This window comes from Synchiropus splendidus, chromosome 11 (genome assembly GCF_027744825.2).
Source record: "Synchiropus splendidus isolate RoL2022-P1 chromosome 11, RoL_Sspl_1.0, whole genome shotgun sequence".
Taxonomy (NCBI): Eukaryota; Metazoa; Chordata; class Actinopteri; order Syngnathiformes; family Callionymidae; genus Synchiropus; species Synchiropus splendidus.
Genome location: NC_071344.1, coordinates 16,766,182 through 16,785,460, shown reverse-complemented (window position 1 = coordinate 16,785,460; position 19,279 = coordinate 16,766,182). Strand labels below are relative to the sequence as shown.

Below are 19,279 nucleotides of genomic sequence, written 5' to 3'. Positions count from 1 at the left end.
GCTGATGATGCCGACACCGTCATGGCGTCCGACGCGTGGGCGGTCTGCGGGACTGTTTTCACACCAGCACTTCACTGACTTCAGTCTATAAATACATGGAAAACATGAGCTTCAAAACGTGTCTTCACACTCCCCTCACTCTTTCTTCTGCTGTCGAGTGTCTCATTCTTTCATTAAACATTGTTCAAGTCCTTCACTCGTGTGGTCCACGATTGCTCTTGCACTCACTGACATAGTCGTTGCAACTTCACGATGATAGCAGGATGGAGAAGTGTGACTTCCAGGGGAGTCAGGGAGGACAGAGGAACCAGCCCCAGCTTTAAAGAATCATTTCAGGACCATGTGGTGAAAAGGAAATACAAAAAAGTGGAGAAACCATTGGTCAATGTTCAGGATTTGATGTTCAGTGACGACGCTTCATGAAGCATCACAACTAGATGGCACTCTTGCTAAATGCTTGAATGACATTATTGATAAAATCTGGTATCTGGAGCGCCACCTAGTGGGTTACAAAGACGATGCGTCATGATGATTCTCACAAATGACTCATTTCCATGCGATTGTTTTTGTAACTTCTGGACAGGTTCCAGGGAGCAGGTGAATCCCAGTGAACCTGTGAGCGTGTGGAGTGTAAATAATGTGCCATACCAACAAAAACAATTCTCTCTTCTGGCAAACAACAGAGGTGGAGAGTGCTGAAGTGCAAACATCTTGTTGTTGCACTTGCTTGACGGTTGAGGAATAGAATGATATTAAATATAACAACATACATAAGTGCATTAAAACAAATGGTTCAATGCTTTTATTTTGAAAAGACGTGGTTGTCTAGAGCAGGAAGCAGGTCAGTATTTAATTCCATGTTTGTGTGGTGGGTTGTAAAGGAGCTTATTTGATCTGTTTTCCTATTATAGTGTTTATTTTGTTTCTGAATTTGCTGTTACAATGAGAGAAACGCATGTGTTGATGAATGTCGTACTCACAGACACGTGACATCTGTACCTGGAGCAAGCAGCCATGATGCAGGCTCCTCATCTCAATCATGACTCTCAGTCAGGTGTGTTTCTACTGTCTAGTGAGGACACAGTGAGAAACCTTTCATTTGATGAGAAGTTTCCACTGAGACATGAGAGTCAAGCGAAGACCAATCAGTCTGTCCTGTGTCTGGCTCCTCCTTCTAGATGTCACTTCTTCTGTGCCTCAGTCTCGACAGAGCTCAGACCAACAAGGAAGGATGTTGATGGTGGTGACTGTGCTGCTGCTCCTCCACCGAGCCCGTGAGTAAACTCTACTGTCTCTCACCTGGAGGCAGTGTTGGAGGGCTTCATCTGACTCTTCTCTTCTCTGACTCAGGGAGTGAGGAGAATATGACGTCTGAGAAGCAGACTGGGAGACCTGGTGGTGAAGTCACTTTGACCTGCGAGCGCAAGTCTGTGGTCAACTTGTTTTGGATCAGGGTGGCACAGGACCAGGCTCTTGATATTTTTGGGAAAGCAAGCTTCTCTGTTGTGAGGTTTCCTCGCATTAGAATGGAGGAAGAAAAGGAAACATTCTCCCTCATTCTTTCTAAATTGAAGGAAGAAGACTCAGCACTTTTCTTCTGTGTGGAAATAATTGCACGAAAATGGACTTTATTGAAGCGCGTGGAGCTGACGGTCACAGGTAGAGACATTTTTCATGTTTTAAATCACAATAATTCAACACCTGAATGACATTTATCCTGCTGTTACCTGTAGATGTGTCCAAACCAGTCCATCCAGGAGCCTCAAGTCCTCCTCCTCGCCCAACACTGGAGGATTTAACCTCCTGTTTTCCACCTGGAAAGTTTCCATCTGGACCTGCTTCAGTTTACACTGAAGGGAATCATGAGTACGAGTGTGGAGATGAGCGCGAGGGACAGTCCTCCAGCACATGTGTCTACAGCTTCTTCATGAACACCAGCCTGTCTGAGGGAGGATTACGCTCTGTCACCTCATGTGGAGACAGGTCTGATGCTGGAGCTGCAGGTAGGACTTCATCGTGTTTTTTGTTTTTAAACTCAGTTTTATGTGTACATTTAAGCTTGATAGCATCAAGATGAGACTTGGAGAGTAAAAACTAATCTATTCTTGTTAAATGTCTTATTGTCTATATTTCCTCTGAGCATCCTCGATAAAAACAATAAAACCAGCAACATTTTGTGACATGAATCAAACTTGTATGAGCTACTTCCTGTCATGATGTGTGAAACCTTTTTGATGGTCTCTCAGTGCCGCTGAAGCAAAACAAATATGAAGACATAAACACGGTTTTAATGTTGTTTTTTAATTAAAAAAAAACGTTGCCAAAAATAATTTCTATGATCTAGTAATTTCTCCATCTTTTTATTATTTATGAGCGATGGAATATATTTGTCTTATTTCAATTATTGTCCAGTGATTGTTATTATTATTACTATCCACACCTTCAGTTTGATATTTGAAATGACCCTGTTGAGTGAGTCACTTATTGATGCATTGAACCGTGATTTGACATTTCATTTCCATCGTGTCCTCCACAGCGAATGCGAGTCACTGGACGAGCAACGTCATTTATTTCGGAGCGGCTGCTGCTCTGACTGTTCGGCTGATCCTCATCCTGACGCTCATCTGTTTCATCAAGAAACCCCAAAGTAACTGCCTCAAGACGTCTTCAAAAGATGAATTTTGTATATTTATTTTAAGACACGGTTGAATAACAAACACTAGCATTTTCTCCTTCACAGCTCTGAATGAGCCATGTTTCCCTCATCTTTCCTCAGAGCCATGAATACTGAGCCATGTGTTCCACACCCCTCTACAGTGACCAGAACGCTGAACAACAGAGAAGAAGAAGACCAGACTGTAATGGCTGGTTTGGAGTGGACTAGTTTTACCTATGGACATGGTGTGATCTCAGCTCACACAGGGGACATCAATGATGTTAGTGGCCAAGCAGAAGTGTGAGGGGCCACTCACACTGTCTGACTCTGCCTCCTGCTTCTGACTGTTGCTTTACGTCTGAGCTACGGGACGCTACTTCCTGATATCATGGTGACTTAGCGTGAACGGAAAAAGGATGCCTCTCAGAAAAAAAATTAAAAAGCGCCATCTTCCACGTACATTATGTGCACTGGGCCTGTATCATTTCGCCCTTCATGTTTGAACTGTTACTAGTATTGTTTTTGTGATTTGACTGTGCTCACGCTTGACTTCAGATCTAACAGGATGGAACATGCTCCATCTCATCTGAAGATATAAATGGCTCAATAAATGCTTTTTTTGTGTAACTAAGTGTGCAAGTCTCATTTTCCGTCCTGGCCTCAGGTGGTGCACTGACTTGCTTATGGAGGGTTAAGAAGAGAGTGCAGCAGGGTGGGGACAAGAGTGAGGTATGAGCAGCAGAAAGAGTGACAGAGGAGCTTCACGAGACAGTGGTGGTTACTGCCATCGTGAGGCTCAGGTGTCAGAGTCAGATGATGAAGGTACTAAGGTTTTCATGGGGAGAAAGGCGAGGATCAGAAAGGGCTCGAGGAAGGATAGGTGATTTTGGAAAAATTGAGATGTGTTCTTATCCTGCTAGAGCATATTCATAGCAAGCACATTGTAAAAACACCAGTAAATGGCTGTGCTGCTTGCCCAGCATGCCAGGGTCATGAGGGCTGATAAATCTGAGTCAGCTATGGCGAACTGTGAGTCAAACCCTGGACGGTCCAGGACAGAGAGCATACAACACTCGCGTCTCAGGTCAGTCTCTGAATGTTGTCGGCCTATGGGAGGAAACCAGAGTGACCAAACGAAGACCACAGACACACACACACACACACACACACACAAGAAGGAAGGAACACAGGCAGGCGTGAGCAGCGAAGCATCAGCTTGTGATCACAGGACCTGAACCTGAAGACGTGCTGAATCTGTCGTGACATGAAGAGGTAGAGTTGTGCCATTCAGATCACTGTGGCATCAGAGAGAAGAGCAGTCAGGAAGTCTCACTCAGGTCCCTCCCTCTTTGTTCAGTGCCCCTTGTCTCGTGTCAGTGCGCTGCAGTGCTCAGAGGAACAACCAGAAGGATGGCTGTCATTCTTGTCGTGCTGCTGCTCCTGGGCGAGGCTCGTGAGTAACCTGTGTTGTGTCTCTGCTGGAGTCAGTGCTGGAGGGCTTCACCCTTCTCTTCTCTTTTGTTTTCTGCTCAGAGAGTCAGCAGAGTTTGATGCTGGAACACAAGACTGTGAGTCCTGGTGAAGATGTCACTTTGACCTGTGAACGCAGGGTTAAAACTGACTTGTATTGGATCAGACTGGTCCCACACCAGTTTCCAGAGGTCTTTTACAAGTCATCTGTGGATGATATGAGGAGTCCTCACATTAAAACTGAGAAACAAACAAACAAATTGTTGCTCCGTCTGACTAAAGTGAAGAAACAAGATACTGCAGTTTACATCTGTGTGGAAGTTCTTGATAGAAAATGGACTTTTATCAAAGGAACAAAGCTGACAGTTGCAGGTAGATCCATTTTCCTTGACCGAGGTGAACAAATCTTTTCAGTTGAACAACAGGATGATCTTTCTTCTCTGCACTGACCATCAGCCCGACCCATCACAGGTGACAGACCACCTCCTCACAGGGGACCAGGACCCTCGGAGAGTCTCCACCCGTCTGTCCAGAACCAAACTGACAGATCCATCACCTCATGTGGAGAGAGGTCTGATGCTGGAGCTGCAGGTAGGACTTTATCATAAGTCAAAAATTGTAGATTTCACCTGCTCAAAATTTTGTTTTCATCTTTCAACTTGACTCAAATCAAAAGATGAATGCTATTAAATATAAAAGTAAGATTTGAATGTTTCAATAGCCTCTGACTTAAAATAAAACACAGACAAATGCAAATGCAATGCAAGATTAAGGTCCATTACCATCTGTAAAGGACTAGATTTTCATATAATTATTTAATTTAGTATTTTTTTTCTTTTATTTATTAAAACTGCATTAACAAAATCATTTTACATTTTATTGATATATATTTTTCCCACAGTGAATCTTCATGAAGTAGCATTGTTCCAATGGTCACATTTTAATTAATTTTTTTAAAATTAAGTTTCATCTTCTGATCTCTGTTTTTATTTTTAATTCATTTTGAAAAACGTCATCTTCTTGTGAGATTCATTTATTATTCCTTTGAACCACAAACAGACACAATTCAACATTTCATTTCAGGCTCAAACACGTCGACTAACAACCTCCTTTATGTCGGAGCGGCTGCTGCTCTGACTGTGGTCCTGATTGTTGCTTGTTTGATCCACCAACCCAAAAGTGAGTCTCACGACACCTGAGAGTTTATTGTGAGGGGATTTCATTGCTCTTTATTTTCCTCCTTCAGACCTGGTTGATCTGCAAACACAAACTAGCGACGGTCTCCAGGCTCCCCTGGTGAGAAGCGCAGTCACTGTTGGACCTTCAGAAAGACCTTTTGTTCTGTCTCACCTAAATACCTGAACCATGAAGCAGAAGGAAGATTAAAGCTGGAGGCCCACACAGTCTCCACTCAGTGAGGAAGCCACAGACATCAGAGCTCGTGGTTTCTGTCTTCCACCCCCCCAGTACCTAAGTAAGTCAGGAAGAGTGACGTCTTGTTCAGTGTGCTGTGACCTCAGCGTGAACTGGCACCACACCCTCCCGTCACAGATTGACTATATTGAAGTGGGCACCGTGAGTGAAGCGCATGATCCACTGAGCTGTAAACACAAAGCAACTTGCTTGTTCAGTATGCAGTGAACGGAGCGCCACCTTTTGGCTGAACCCTAACCCCAGCCACCTTCATTATTTTACATGACGCCCTGCCTCAACTGGCGTAAACGCTGAAGCATGTGGTTCAATTGAACGCCTGATGTTTGACCCCTGAGGAGTGAGAATGTGCTGGTTGTGGCGAGAGCTTGGTCTGAACTCTTCAGCTCAGGGACTGAAGGAACACAGAACAAGGTGGAGAATCTCGCTCCTGGGGGTGAGTGGATGAACAGGACTGAGTGGCAGTGTTTTTGTTTCACACATGACAGTGGTATGTTGTGTATCTGTTGGGGGTTTTAAGTTTGTGTTTTAAAACAAATGTTTCATTGACGGATCATGAGCAACAAACTCACTGTGTTGCTGTTCTCTCATGAATATTCTGTCTTCGGTTGACTGCCACAGTGATGTCATGAGAATGTCACCACCTTGACTCCTCCCTCTTTGGTTTTGGACAAATGGAACGCCAATTCACACCATGTCTCAGTAGTCATGGGAGAACAGCACCTGAGCTTTGTGGCGGGCTTCTCACACATGGATGTCATGTGACCCTACAGATGACTCTCCCCTTCTGGTTAAATGTTTCTTGTTCCAACTGCATCATCCTCATGATCTGATCTTCATCTGAGGGTGATGAAGCTGCAGATAAACTGCAGCAGATTAATGTTTTACACTCACTGCTCTGTGCTGATACAAACGTGTCATTCTGCGTCTCACGGTGACTTGGTGAGAAACCTTTCCGCCGATGTTCAGAGCCTTTGATGAGAAGTTTCCACTGAGACATGAGAGTCAAGCGAAGACCAATCAGTCTGTCCTGTGTCTGGCTCCTCCTTCTAGATGTCACTTCTTCTGTGCCTCAGTCTCGACAGAGCTCAGACCAACAAGGAAGGATGTTGATGGTCGTGACTGTGCTGCTGCTCCTCCACCGAGCCCGTGAGTAAACTCTACTGTCTCACACCTGGAGGCAGTGTTGGAGGGCTTCTTCTGACTCTTCTCTTCTCTGTCTCAGGGAGCGAGGAGATTATGATGTCTGAGAAGCAGACTGTGAGACCTGGTGGTGAAGTCACTTTGACTTGTGAGCGCAGTGTTATGACTAACTTAGTATGGATCCGACTGGGGCTGGACCAGACTCTGCAAGCTTTCGGGAAATCTGTTTCTTCTTATGTAATGCCTTCTAACATGAAAACTACATTTGAAAAGGACACATCCTCCTTCCATCTTTCTCATGTGAGAGAAGAAGATTCTGCAGTTTTCTTCTGTGTGGAAATAATTCAACGAAAATGGACTTTTCTGAAGCGTGTGGAGCTGATGGTGGCAGGTAGAGACATTTTTCATGTTTCAAATCACAATAATTCAACACCTGAATGACATTTGTCCTGCTGTTATCTGTAGATGTGTCCAAACCAGTCCATCCAGGAGCCTCAAGTCCTCCTCCTCGCTCAACACTGGAGGATTTAACCTCCTGTTTTCCACCTGGAAAGTTTCCATCTGGACCTGCTTCAGTTTACACTGAAGGGAATCATGAGTATGAGTGTGGAGATGAGCGCGAGGGACAGTCCTCCAGCACATGTGTCTACAGCTTCTTCATGAACACCAGCCTGTCTGAGGGAGGATTACGCTCTGTCACCTCATGTGGAGACAGGTCTGAGGCTGGAGCTGCAGGTAGGACTTCATCATAAGTCAATTGAATGGAGGTTTCTACTGCTTCTTGGTTAATTTTCAATTTTAAACACAGATTCTTGACTCTACACAAAATTTAACCTCAGTGAACTGTCATAATATTGAGATTAGATGATCTGTATTCCTAAATATTCATCAAACAAATTCCCTTCTTTTAAAAAATATTATTGCTCTGTCTTATGAAACCAGATGCGTTCTGTGATTCATAAAGATACTGTTCGTAAAATCAGCCTCCTATCATGCTGTGTAAAACTTAATAGATCATATTTTCTTCCCAGTCACCGCCCTCAAGAAATAAATAATTTTGATCAATTTCTTTTTTACTTTTTCACGTCTCATTATTATGTAATTCATAGTAATGTAATGTATCAATATATTTTCATTAAAAATGAACAACTACATAAATATACATTTTTATTATTTTTTTTCTTTTTACTCATAATATTTATGAATGATGAAAATAAAAATTTAAACTAGCCATCCACTGAAGACATTTTTATTTTTATTTTATTTTTTGGTACAATATTTCTCTTCCTTGTTTAAAAATCTTTCCTTCAGTCTTGCTGTGTGTGTGTCACTATCAGTTCTTTGAACCACAAACAGACACAATTCAACATTTCATTTCAGGCTCAAACGTGTCGACTAACAACCTCCTTTATGTCGGAGCGGCTGCTGCTCTGACTGTGGTCCTGATTGTTGCTTGTTTGATCCACCAACCCAAAAGTGAGTCTCACGACACCTGAGAGTTTATTGTGAGGGGATTTCATTGCTCTTTATTTTCCTCCTTCAGACCTGGTTGATCTGCAAACACAAACTAGCGACGGTCTCCAGGCTCCCTTGGTGAGAAGCACAGTCACTGTTGGACCTTCAGAAAGACCTTTTGTTCTTCAGGTTCCTGAGTCAGCGATGCTTCTGTGCTCTCTCCTCAGAGCCATGAACACTCAGTGATGTGTTACACAGCCGTCTGCAGTGAGGAGAAGGCAGGAGGAGAGAGAGCAGCGTGCAGGAGGAGGAGGAGTCAGAACCTGTCACACTGAGCCTCACTGAGCTTCCTGTCTCATCTGTGTCCCACATTCACACTTCTTATCTGTCTCACCCTCTGAAACACTTCAGTTTCAACAATAACTTCACTCTGAATAGTCTCTTCTTCTTTGAACAAATGAGCGCATGAAGACAAAATGATCCTCCCGCAGGTTCAGAATTGTTTCACTTTCATATGTGAGTCTTAGGTGAGAAACTAGATTTGTTCTGACACATTTCAATTGCTTTTTGAAATAAAATAACCTTTAAAAATACATGCGTTTGTGTTTACTCAAACAAGTCATGTGACACGGTTTGACCCAGTTCCACCGTCTCAGCAAAATACCTGAACGAGGAAGCAGAAGGAAGAGTAAAGCTGGAGCCCCACACAGTCTCCACTCAGTGAGGAAGCCACAGACATCAGTGCTCGTGGTTTCTGTCTTCCGCCTCCTGCTGTCCCCAGCTGAAGTACCTGCACGGAAAGTGCTACTTCATGTTGACTCACTCTGAGCAGTGAAGCCAGTTAGCACAACTGTCATGGCTCCTTCCTCACTTCAGATTCAGCATCAGAATGCCATGGTGGGTGGGGATTCCATCAAGGGTCTTCTGAGCTCCTCCTTGAGCTCCAGGCTGCTGTGGCTGCACCACGACACCAGCCTGTCAGAACGAAATGAAGGGCCTGCTTCACTGCATCGTCCACAGATCTGTTGGCTCTGTAGGCAAACTGCAATGAGTCCAGGTGAGAAGCAGTGATAGATTTCAGGTGAGAGAGAACCAGGCGCTCAAAGGACTTCATGGCCACAGACGTCAGTGCCACCGGTCTGTAGTCATTCAGTCCTGTGATCCTGGCCTTCTTGGCAACATTGCAGCACAAACGGAGAGCTTGGAGCTGTTCAGGAACTTTGGTGAGAAGAAGAAAACATCATCTCAGTTCCAGGTGCCACAGATCGTCTATACTGAAGTGAGCACTGTGAGTGAACAAATGAAGAGCTGTTTACATGACATGACAAACCATTGTGTATTCAGGGAGAAAGCAGCACCACCCCATAGTTTAACCCAAACTCAACCATCTCTCTTTGCTGTCATGTGCTGCCTTGGGCGACAGGAAATGCCATGCATGCAGAAACATGTGCTTTAATTGAACGCCCAATTCTGGGAATTCTAAAAACCAGATCTGTTCCATGAGAATTTATGGGAATTATGGGAATAAAGTGGGAATTTTTATGACTGAAGGTTGGCTCTTCAGTAAGAACTTAGATATATTTGAAAGAATATTTTAGTTAAATTTTGACATAAGTAAACACAAGACATTTTTACTTCAGTTTATTTTATTTAAAAAAAAAACAGCAAAAAACATGTCACAATAAATCTAATTTCTCCAGACTCACATATTTAAAGTGAAACAATTCTGAACTTGTGACAGGATGATGTTGTCTTCATGAGCTCACTTAGATCACAGAAGAATAGAAACAATGAAGAGTGAAGTTGAAGGTGAAACTGTTTCAGAGGGTGAGAGAGATAAGAAGTGTGAATGTGGGACACAGATGAGACAGGAAGCTCAGTGAGGCTCAGTGTGACAGGTTCTGACTCCTCCTCCTCCTGCACGCTGCTCTTTCTCCTCCTGCCTTCTCACTGCAGACGGCTGTGTAACACATCACTGAGTGTTCATGGCTCTGAGGAGAGAGCACAGAAGCATCGCTGACTCAGGAACCTGAAGAACAAAAGGTCTTTCTGAAGGTCCAACAGTGACTGTGCTTCTCACCAGGGGAGCCTGGAGACCGTCGCTAGTTTGTGTTTGCAGATCAACCAGGTCTGAAGGAGGAAAATAAAGAGCAATGAAATCCCCTCACAATAAACTCTCAGGTGTCGTGAGACTCACTTTTGGGTTGGTGGATCAAACAAGCAACAATCAGGACCACAGTCAGAGCAGCAGCCGCTCCGATATAAAGGAGGTTGTTAGTCGACATGTTTGAGCCTGAAATGAAATGTTGAATTGCGTCTGTTTGTGGATCAAAGTACTGGTGACACACACACAGCAAGACTGAAGGAAAGATCATCTCAGGAGGTTTGTTTTTAAAAGGAAGGGAAATGTTGGACACATAATGAAAAGAAAAATGAAAAGAAAAACAATATTTAAAACTAAAAATAAATAAAACATTAAAATACTGAGTTGAGAAGGTCAAACATCATTTTAGACGATGAAAATGTGACAATTTACATACAGTGATTGGAGCCTGGCTATTTTAAATGTTTGCTTTCGTCATTCATTAATACAATGACAAAAAACTGAAATAATAAAGACAGTAAAAAAAATATTTTGTAGACTTTTTATTCTTCTATAAAATACATTGATAAATTATATTTTACTAAATGATTTAGAGACATGAAAAAAACAACTGCACATAGAACACAAATATTATAATTTCTCTTGAGGGCAGTGACATTAAAATTTTTAAAATGTCTATTTTTCTGGGATGAAATAACTTCAATTTAGTTTTACATAACATGATAGGTGGGAGAATTTACGAACAGTATCTTTATTAAATGCAGAAGGCATCTGGTTTCATAATGCACAACAGTAATACATTTAAAAAGAAGGGACTTTGTTTTACAAATCCTTAGTAATGTATTTTGTGTAAAAAGTCTTCATTTTGATCCATAATAAATACATTTTTCAGAACTTTTGCATTGTCAAATGTTCACATTATGACAGTCCAATTGAATTTAAATTTTGAGTTCTTGAATCTGAGTTTAACATTGAAAATTAAACAAGAAGCAGTTGAAATCTCCATTCATTTGACTTATGCTGAAGTCCTACCTGCAGCTCCAGCATCAGACCTGTCTCCACATGAGGTGACAGAGCGTAATCCTCCCTCAGACAGGCTGGTGTTCATGAAGAAGCTGTAGACACATGTGCTGGAGGACTGTCCCTCGCGCTCATCTCCACACTCGTACTCATGATTCCCTTCAGTGTAAACTGAAGCAGGTCCAGATGGAAACTTTCCAGGTGGAAAACAGGAGGTTAAATCCTCCAGTGTTGGGCGAGGAGGAGGACTTGAGGCTCCTGGATGGACTGGTTTGGACACATTTACAGATAACGGCAGGACAAATGTCATTCAGGTGTTGAATTATTGTCATTTGAAACATGAAAAATGTCTCTACCTGCCACCATCAGCTCCACGCGCTTCAAAAATATCCATGACCGCTGACTTATTTCCAGACAGATGAAAACTGCAGAATCTTCTTCTCTCGCTTGAGAAAGATGGAGGGAGAATGTGCGCTTTGCAAATGTAGTTTTAAGGTTAAAAGGTTTCTGATAAGAATGGACTGATCTCCCGAAAGCATGCAGCGAGTGGTTCAGTCCCAGTCGGATCCAAACTAACTTAGATAGATCACTGCGCTCACAAGTCAAAGTGACGTCTTCACCAGGTCTCACAGTCTTGTTTTCCAGGACCAAAGTGTCATCACTCCCTGAGACAGAGAAGAGAAGAGTCAGATGAAGCCCTCCAACACTGCCTCCAGGTGTGAGACAGTAGAGTTTACTCACAGGCTCGGTGGAGGAGCAGCAGCACAGTCACGACCATCAACATCCTTCCTTGTTGGTCTGAGCTCTGTCGAGACTGAGGCACAGAAGAAGTGACATCAAGAAGGAGGAGCCAGACACAGGACAGACTGATTGGTCTTCGCTCGACTCTCATGTCTCAGTGGAAACTTCTCATCAAAGGCTCTGAACATCAGGAGAAAGAAAAAGAGCAGAAACATATTGATGATCTGTTTGAATAGGAAAGATACAAATAGGTGGCAGGGAAAGAAGGGAGACTGAGGAAGTGGACATGGTGTTGGAGATTGATGAGGCCCAGGAAGAGCCTGGTGACTGAGCTAAAATTGCTCGGAGGAAGGTTCACATGTTTGATGGGACATTCTGCAGGGAAAGTGGCTCTTTTTGAATGGGAGTTTGTGGAGATTTTTTTAAATGTGGGAATGCATTTGTGAATGAGTGGGGTCAGAGGATTGGCCCTTTGAAATCCCAGGCCAAATGAGGTTTGCCAGCTTTCCAAAACTTGATTAAAATTATATCTTTCCAAAGGTCACATGGAAATTTACTGGAAACGTTCTGCTTCTTTCAACCCTCTGAAACATGCATTGTGGAGTGAGAATGTGCTGGTTGTGGCGAGCGCTTGGTCTGAACTCTTCAGCTCAGGGACTGAAGGAACACAGAACAAGGCCACCTGGGGCTGAATGGGTGATGAAGCTGTAGAGAAATGGCAGCAGAGGAATGTTTTACACTCACTGCTCTGTGACTGATACAAACGTATCATTCTGCATCTCACGGTGACTTGGTGAGAAACCTTTCCGCTGATGTTCAGAGCCTTTGATGAGAAGTTTCCACTGAGACATGAGAGTCGAGCGAAGACCAATCAGTCTGTCCTGTGTCTGGCTCCTCCTTCTAGATGTCACTTCTTCTGTGCCTCAGTCTCGACAGAGCTCAGACCAACAAGGAAGGATGTTGATGGTCGTGACTGTGCTGCTGCTCCTCCACCGAGCCCGTGAGTAAACTCTACTGTCTCACACCTGGAGGCAGTGTTGGAGGGCTTCATCTGACTCTTCTCTTCTCTGTCTCAGGGAGTGATGACACTTTGGTCCTGGAAAACAAGACTGTGAGTCCAGGTGAAGACGTCACTTTGACTTGTGAGCGCGAGTCTGTTGTGAATTTGTATTGGATACGACTGGGACTGGACCATTCTCTGCATATTTTTGCGAAACATGGCTTCTCTGCAGAGTATCCTCACATTAAACTTGAGAGGGACAGGAAGTTCCCCCTCGTTCTTTCTGGAGTGAAGAATGAAGATTCTGCAGTTTTCATCTGTGTGGAAGTATATCAGCGAAGATGGGCTTTATTGAAGCGTGTGGAGCTGATGGTGGCAGGTAGAGACATTTTTTCATGTTTCAAATCTCAATAATTCAACACCTGAATGACATTTGTCCTGCTGTTATCTGTAGATGTGTCCAAACCAGTCCATCCAGGAGCCTCAAGTCCTCCTCCTCGCTCAACACTGGAGGATTTAACCTCCTGTTTTCCACCTGGAAAGTTTCCATCTGGACCTGCTTCAGTTTACACTGAAGGGAATCATGAGTATGAGTGTGGAGATGAGCGCGAGGGACAGTCCTCCAGCACATGTGTCTACAGCTTCTTCATGAACACCAGCCTGTCTGAGGGAGGATTACGCTCTGTCACCTCTTGTGGAGACAGGTCTGATGCTGGAGCTGCAGGTAGGACTTCACCATAAGTCAAATGAATGGAGATTTCAACTGCTTCTTGGTTAATTTTCAATTTTAAACACAGATTCTTGACTCTACACAAAATGTAACCTCAGTGAACTGTCATAATATTGAGATTAGATGATCTTTATTCCTAAAGATTCATCAAACAAATTCCCTTCTTTTAAAAAAATATTATTGTCCTGTGTTATGAAACCAGATGTATTTTGTGATTAATGAAGATACTGTTCATAAAATCAGCCTCTTATCATGCTGTGTAAAACTTAATAGATCATGTTTTCTTCCCAGAAAAATGTGCATTTCTAGAATTTGAATGTCACCGCCCTCAAGAAAAAAATAATTATGATCTTTTTTTTTTTTTACTTTTTCATGTCTCATTATTATGTAATTCATAGTAATGTCATCTATTAATATATTTTCATTAAGAATGAACAACTGCATAAATATACATTTTTATTATTATTTTTCTTTTTACTCATATTATTTATGAATGATGAAAATACAAATTTAAACTAGCCATCCACTCCATTTTTATTTTCATTTTATTTTTTGGTACAATATTTCTCTTCCTTGTTTAAAAACCTTTTCTTCAGCCTTGCTGTATGTGTGTCACTATCAGTTCTTTGAACCACAAACAGACACAAACCCAATTCAACATTTCATTTCAGGCTCAAACATGTCGAGTAACAACCTCCTTTATGTCGGAGCGGCTGCTGCTCTGACTGTGGTCCTGATTGTTGCTTGTTTGATCCACCAACCCAAAAGTGAGTCTCACGACACCTGAGAGTTTATTGTGAGGGGATTTCATTGCTCTTTATTTTCCTCCTTCAGACCTGGTTGATCTGCAAACACAAACTAGCGACGGTCTCCAGGCTCCCCTGGTGAGAAGCACAGTCACTGTTGGACCTTCAGAAAGACCTTTTGTTCTTCAGGTTCCTGAGTCAGCGATGCTTCTGTGCTCTCTCCTCAGAGCCATGAACACTCAGTGATGTGTTACACAGCCGTCTGCAGTGAGAAGGCAGGAGGAGAAAGAGCAGCGTGCAGGAGGAGGAGGAGTCAGAACTGAACCTCACTGAGCTTCCTGTCTCATCTGTCTCACCCTCTGAAACAGTTTCACCTTCAACTTCAGTTTCATTGTTAATAGTCTGTATGTGAGTCTGGAGAAACTAGATTTGATCCGACACATTTCAAGTGATTTTAAAATGATTTTTTAAAAATCATCTTTGAAAATACATGTTTTTGTGTTGACTTAATTTTTACTGAATTTTATGTTGTTTGAGCAGGATCAGTCGAACATTCAGAGCAGCGCTCGTCGGGTCACTCACATCTGCTGTGGAGAGACAACGTGACGGAAATAAAGTGCGACAACAATTCACAGACAATTGACATAAAGATTGTCTCATGATGATGATGGTTATAAATTTAAAAATGAAATGTCTGATGTATATTGAAAAGTTAAATGAAATGATCATTTCCACTATCAACTGAATAATGAGCAAGTAAAAGGAATAATGTTTTTTCTTAGTTTGTTTTCCCAATATTTCTAAATACTGGAAAAAAAATAAATTATTATTCACTTTATTTAAACAACAATTTGATTAAATACAAGCACATGTATTAATACTAGGGTTGTCAGTAGATGACAATATTTAATCTTGATTAATCACAATTAATTTGGACTTAATATCATAATAATACGACATTTTGTATCTGTTCTATATGTCACTGAAGGAAAGATGTTAACATGTTTTAGAACCTCACAGGCAACAACATGCTCAAAGCAGAACATTGGAAACATCATTGGCCACTCTGGAGGTGATAACATCTTCCCCTAATATAATGCCAGAAATATTTTTTTTTAATTAATTTCCAATTAATCACAAGTTCACTATGACTCATTGATTCATCAAGATATTTATATGTTTTCATTGATTGACAGCCCTTGTAAAATTAACAGTCGAGGAGACAGATGAGTGTCATGTGTCTGTATTCTATACTTTTATTTTGGCATTTCCCACGTGTTTTTCTGTCTCCTGTTCTCCTTCTCTCCCCTCCTCCAGCTTCACAGCAGCACAGCTGGAACCTAACACACAATCAAGCCTGGCTGATTTCAACACCTTGGTTCCAGACTGTGTTGCCAGGTAAAGATCTCTGTCTTGTGACTTTGGTTCTCCAGCGTGTTTTGATAACTTTCTGGATTTGTGCGCGTGTCTTTTGTGCCATCTTCTTAGTTGATTTCCTCGTCGTGTTTTCTGCTTTTTTGCTGATTGTTTTATTTCGCGTGTGAGTGTTTTCGTAACTCACCTTTTGTTTCTCTTGTTGGCTTTCTTCCGTGTGTGTGTGAGTTATTCCACCACCGAGTGATTTTTCTTATTTGGGCCTTGTGAGTTAATCCGAGTGCGTTTTTGTTGTCCCCGTTATTAAATTTTAAGTTTTGACTCGCCTGTTTTCTGTTCCAGGTTTTTTGCCCCTTCCCTGTGTATCGTCTTCTTCATGACATGCTTTGGTGTCGACTCCCTTGTTTCTTCGTTCCTGTTTGTATTTGGTTTGTGTGCATGTGAATTAAATCTCTAGTTGTATCTACTCTTGCTGTTCCCAGTCATCTGTACACCAGCAGCAATTGGTCTGTTCTCCTGAGCCACCGTGACAATATGAACTGTCACACTAGATGAAGACTGACATTCCCGCTGTATCATACAAACTTCATGCTCACTTCTGTTTTCGCTGACATGATATTGCTGTAAATGTCTTTGTGCACGTTCATATAAGTGCATGTGCCAACACACTGGTGGACTCATGTTCTTGTCTTACATCTTTAACTTTTTTTTTGCTTCCTGTCCAATGAGCTTGACTTGACCAGCTGTTTCCAAACACTCACAGAGATAAAATGCAGTCATTTTCACTGACGTGTTTAAACTCCAGGATCAACTTCTCCTTCTCCTCTCTGATGACATTTATATTCAAGTGCGTCCATGATGATTCAGTGAAGACTTCAGGAACGTTTTCAGGAACGAGTCTCATCCAGTTAAAATACCCTGAAGTCACAGGACAAACTAGTCGAACTGCTTCACCAGTGGAGGCTTCGATTGTTTGGAGGCTTCCAACACAACCTAAAAACACAGATTCCAGATCAACATTTCTGACTTGGATGTCAGAGAGCGAATGAAGACTTACCTCTGAGGTGAAGAAGCAGCAGCAGAGCAAGTATTGCCATGGTTTCACAGTGAATGTGATCAAGAGAGAAGAGGAAACGAGAGAGCTGATGGAGGGGAGACGGTTTCAGAAACAGCAGTCTGATTGGTCTGTGAAACACCAGAGAGGAAACATGGCCTCAATTTCTATTGAAGCCTCACCACAGCTACACACTCGTGTGCATGCACCATGGACTGAAGCGCTATTTCCTTTTTGGGTGTGACTGTTTTCCACAGCTACGTGTCAGGGGTCATTTGAGAACAGGGTTTCAGAAGAAAAGAAAAAAACATCAGTGAGCAGAACATGGAATCGTGCCCATGAAAATAGATCGCTGAAGTCAAGTCAAGGGAGGAGAAGAAGAGGGTGCAGGCAGGGTGGAGTTGGTGGAAGAGTGTCAGAACAGCAGCAAGATTGCGAGAGAAGCTTCGATAGATCGTAGCTGCCATGATGTAAGTTTATGGAGTGAGAGTCAGAGGAGTCAGAGATGAACATACTGTTGTTATTGGGAGAAAGGAAAAGATTAGAAATGAGTCCATCAGAGGGAGAAGACTGGAGACAAAGTGAGGGAGATGGTTTGCACCCGTGGAGAGAAGACAAGCTTCATGGTCCAGCTGCTGAGTTTGGAGTATCTTAATAACTGAGACACATTGGTCTTGTGAGTCGAGGTTTTTAGGATTTTATTAGAAGTGATAAGGTGCCAGAGTCTAAAATGCTCCTGACAGAAGGATCATTTTTGGCTTCAAAAACAAACAGGAAGTAAGAAAGCAAAGGAGTGTGTGCATGTATCATCAGCAAAGGGTCATTACTTTTTCATTACGTGACTTTCACATCATCACTTCAGGACTCTGTGGTTGATGATGGTGGCTGCTGTGACACTGTTGAGAAGAGGTGTGACTTTTCTCAGTAAACCGAGCAAAGCATCCTGCAAGAGGTTTCACTCTCCCTTCTTCTGACCATGTTCACTTTTTAACAGCAGCAAACTAAGAAATAGAGAAACATGTGAATTCAGCCTTGAGCCTTGCTGACCTTTCTAGCTGATGAACAGTGTCACATTGTTTCAATAAAAGCTCTCGGCAGAGGTTTGACTTTGAGCCACTTCCTGTTTTCGACACACCTACCAACAAATAAAACCATGGAAACACAAGACGACTCACCAAACCTCAAACCGTCCGCCCCATGTACGTCCCTTGATCAAAGGGCCGAAACCATGATTCCTTCACTTCCACGTTGTTGCTTTGCTGAAAGTCTGGACGCTGTTTCATCAAACCTCATCCACCCATCACTAGTATGTTCTGGTGAAGACAGCTCGTCTGAAGCTTGTCATCTGCTTGGACAATAGTTCCGTCAGTGGTTGGTTCTGACTGAAGTGTAGATGCACTGCTGCTCTGGGGGACTGAGGTTCCTCCCTCTCTTTTCTCTAGGTTGGTGTCTAAACTGAACTGCAGAGGAGTAAATGACCGAGTCCTCCTGAAAAGAGAGTCTGAATGAGACCACCATTTCCACAGTGAGTGCGGAGCATCGTACCTGCTGGTGTTCAACACCATCTGCCTGCAGAGCTGCTGCATCTGGAAGTAGAATCAAACCGTTGAGAGGACATGGAGAATTGAGCTTCTTTCAGCAGCAGAGACACCCACTCTTGAGTTTCTTGATGGAGTGAAGAAGGAAGATTGTCACGATCAGGCTCACGCCCAGAGCAGCGCCCAGTACACCAGCCATGATCACGGAAGTTTGAACTATAGAAATAAATAAAAAAACAAAATGTATTTTTTAATATATAAAAAAAAATGGCTGGAGTCACTGAAAATAGCAAAAAAATAATAATTTCATATATATTTCAATAATTCCTCTTTATTCAACTTTTGTTTTTGTTTTTTTCAAAATTTGTTTTATGACTACTATGAGTTGACTTTTTTTTTAAAGTCAACTCATCATAGTCCAAAAAAAGAACAAACCAAAAAAAAAGTGAAATTATTCAAAATTGTCAGCAATTTGTCATTTTTTTATGACTTTGATGAAACCTCTTCCCTGTGTGCTGACTGCGGCACAGCCGTCTGAACAAGAACAGAGATTAGTTCAGCAGTGAATAAATTCATGCTGCCGACTGCTTCCTATCATGCTCCTGCCTGATCAAGGAAGGGTAGTTGAGTTTTGTATTTTTTGTATTTCTTTTCTGAAATGAGACTCTTCGACTGGGAGCAGTAAAGTGTCGGTGAAGATTTCTATATTTTTTAATGATGATTATTTCTGTCATTTGAATCATAAAATTATTGTATTAAAGTCCTACCTGCAGCTCCAGCCTCAGACCTCTCTCCACATGAGGTGACAGAGCGTAAT

At 42.3% G+C, this 19,279-nt stretch overlaps 1 protein-coding gene across 1 annotated transcript; it reads left to right on the top strand.

Moving 5' to 3' along the window:
• Positions 1 to 5,966: 5,966 nt before the first annotated feature.
• LOC128767621 (uncharacterized) lies at positions 5,967 to 8,696 on the top strand. Its single transcript, XM_053879788.1, has 7 exons — positions 5,967 to 5,993; positions 6,611 to 6,706; positions 6,783 to 7,091; positions 7,166 to 7,435; positions 8,081 to 8,176; positions 8,244 to 8,293; positions 8,383 to 8,696. Exons 2-7 carry the CDS (start codon positions 6,664 to 6,666, stop codon positions 8,488 to 8,490), a joined length of 876 nt encoding a protein of 291 aa, XP_053735763.1. The 5' UTR covers positions 5,967 to 5,993; positions 6,611 to 6,663; the 3' UTR covers positions 8,491 to 8,696.
• The last annotated feature ends 10,583 nt before the right edge of the window (positions 8,697 to 19,279 follow it).

What these genes read in the sequence shown, in the direction of transcription:
- LOC128767621 (XM_053879788.1), top strand. Translation starts at nt 6,664, where the DNA reads ATGTTGATGGTCGTGACTGTGCTGCTGCTCCTCCACCGAGCCC. An exon ending in TGTGGAGCTGATGGTGGCAG is followed by an intron (nt 7,092 to 7,165) that starts GTAGAGACATTT and finishes TGTTATCTGTAG; the next exon opens with ATGTGTCCAAACCAGTCCAT. An exon ending in TTTGATCCACCAACCCAAAA is followed by an intron (nt 8,177 to 8,243) that starts GTGAGTCTCACG and finishes TTCCTCCTTCAG; the next exon opens with ACCTGGTTGATCTGCAAACA.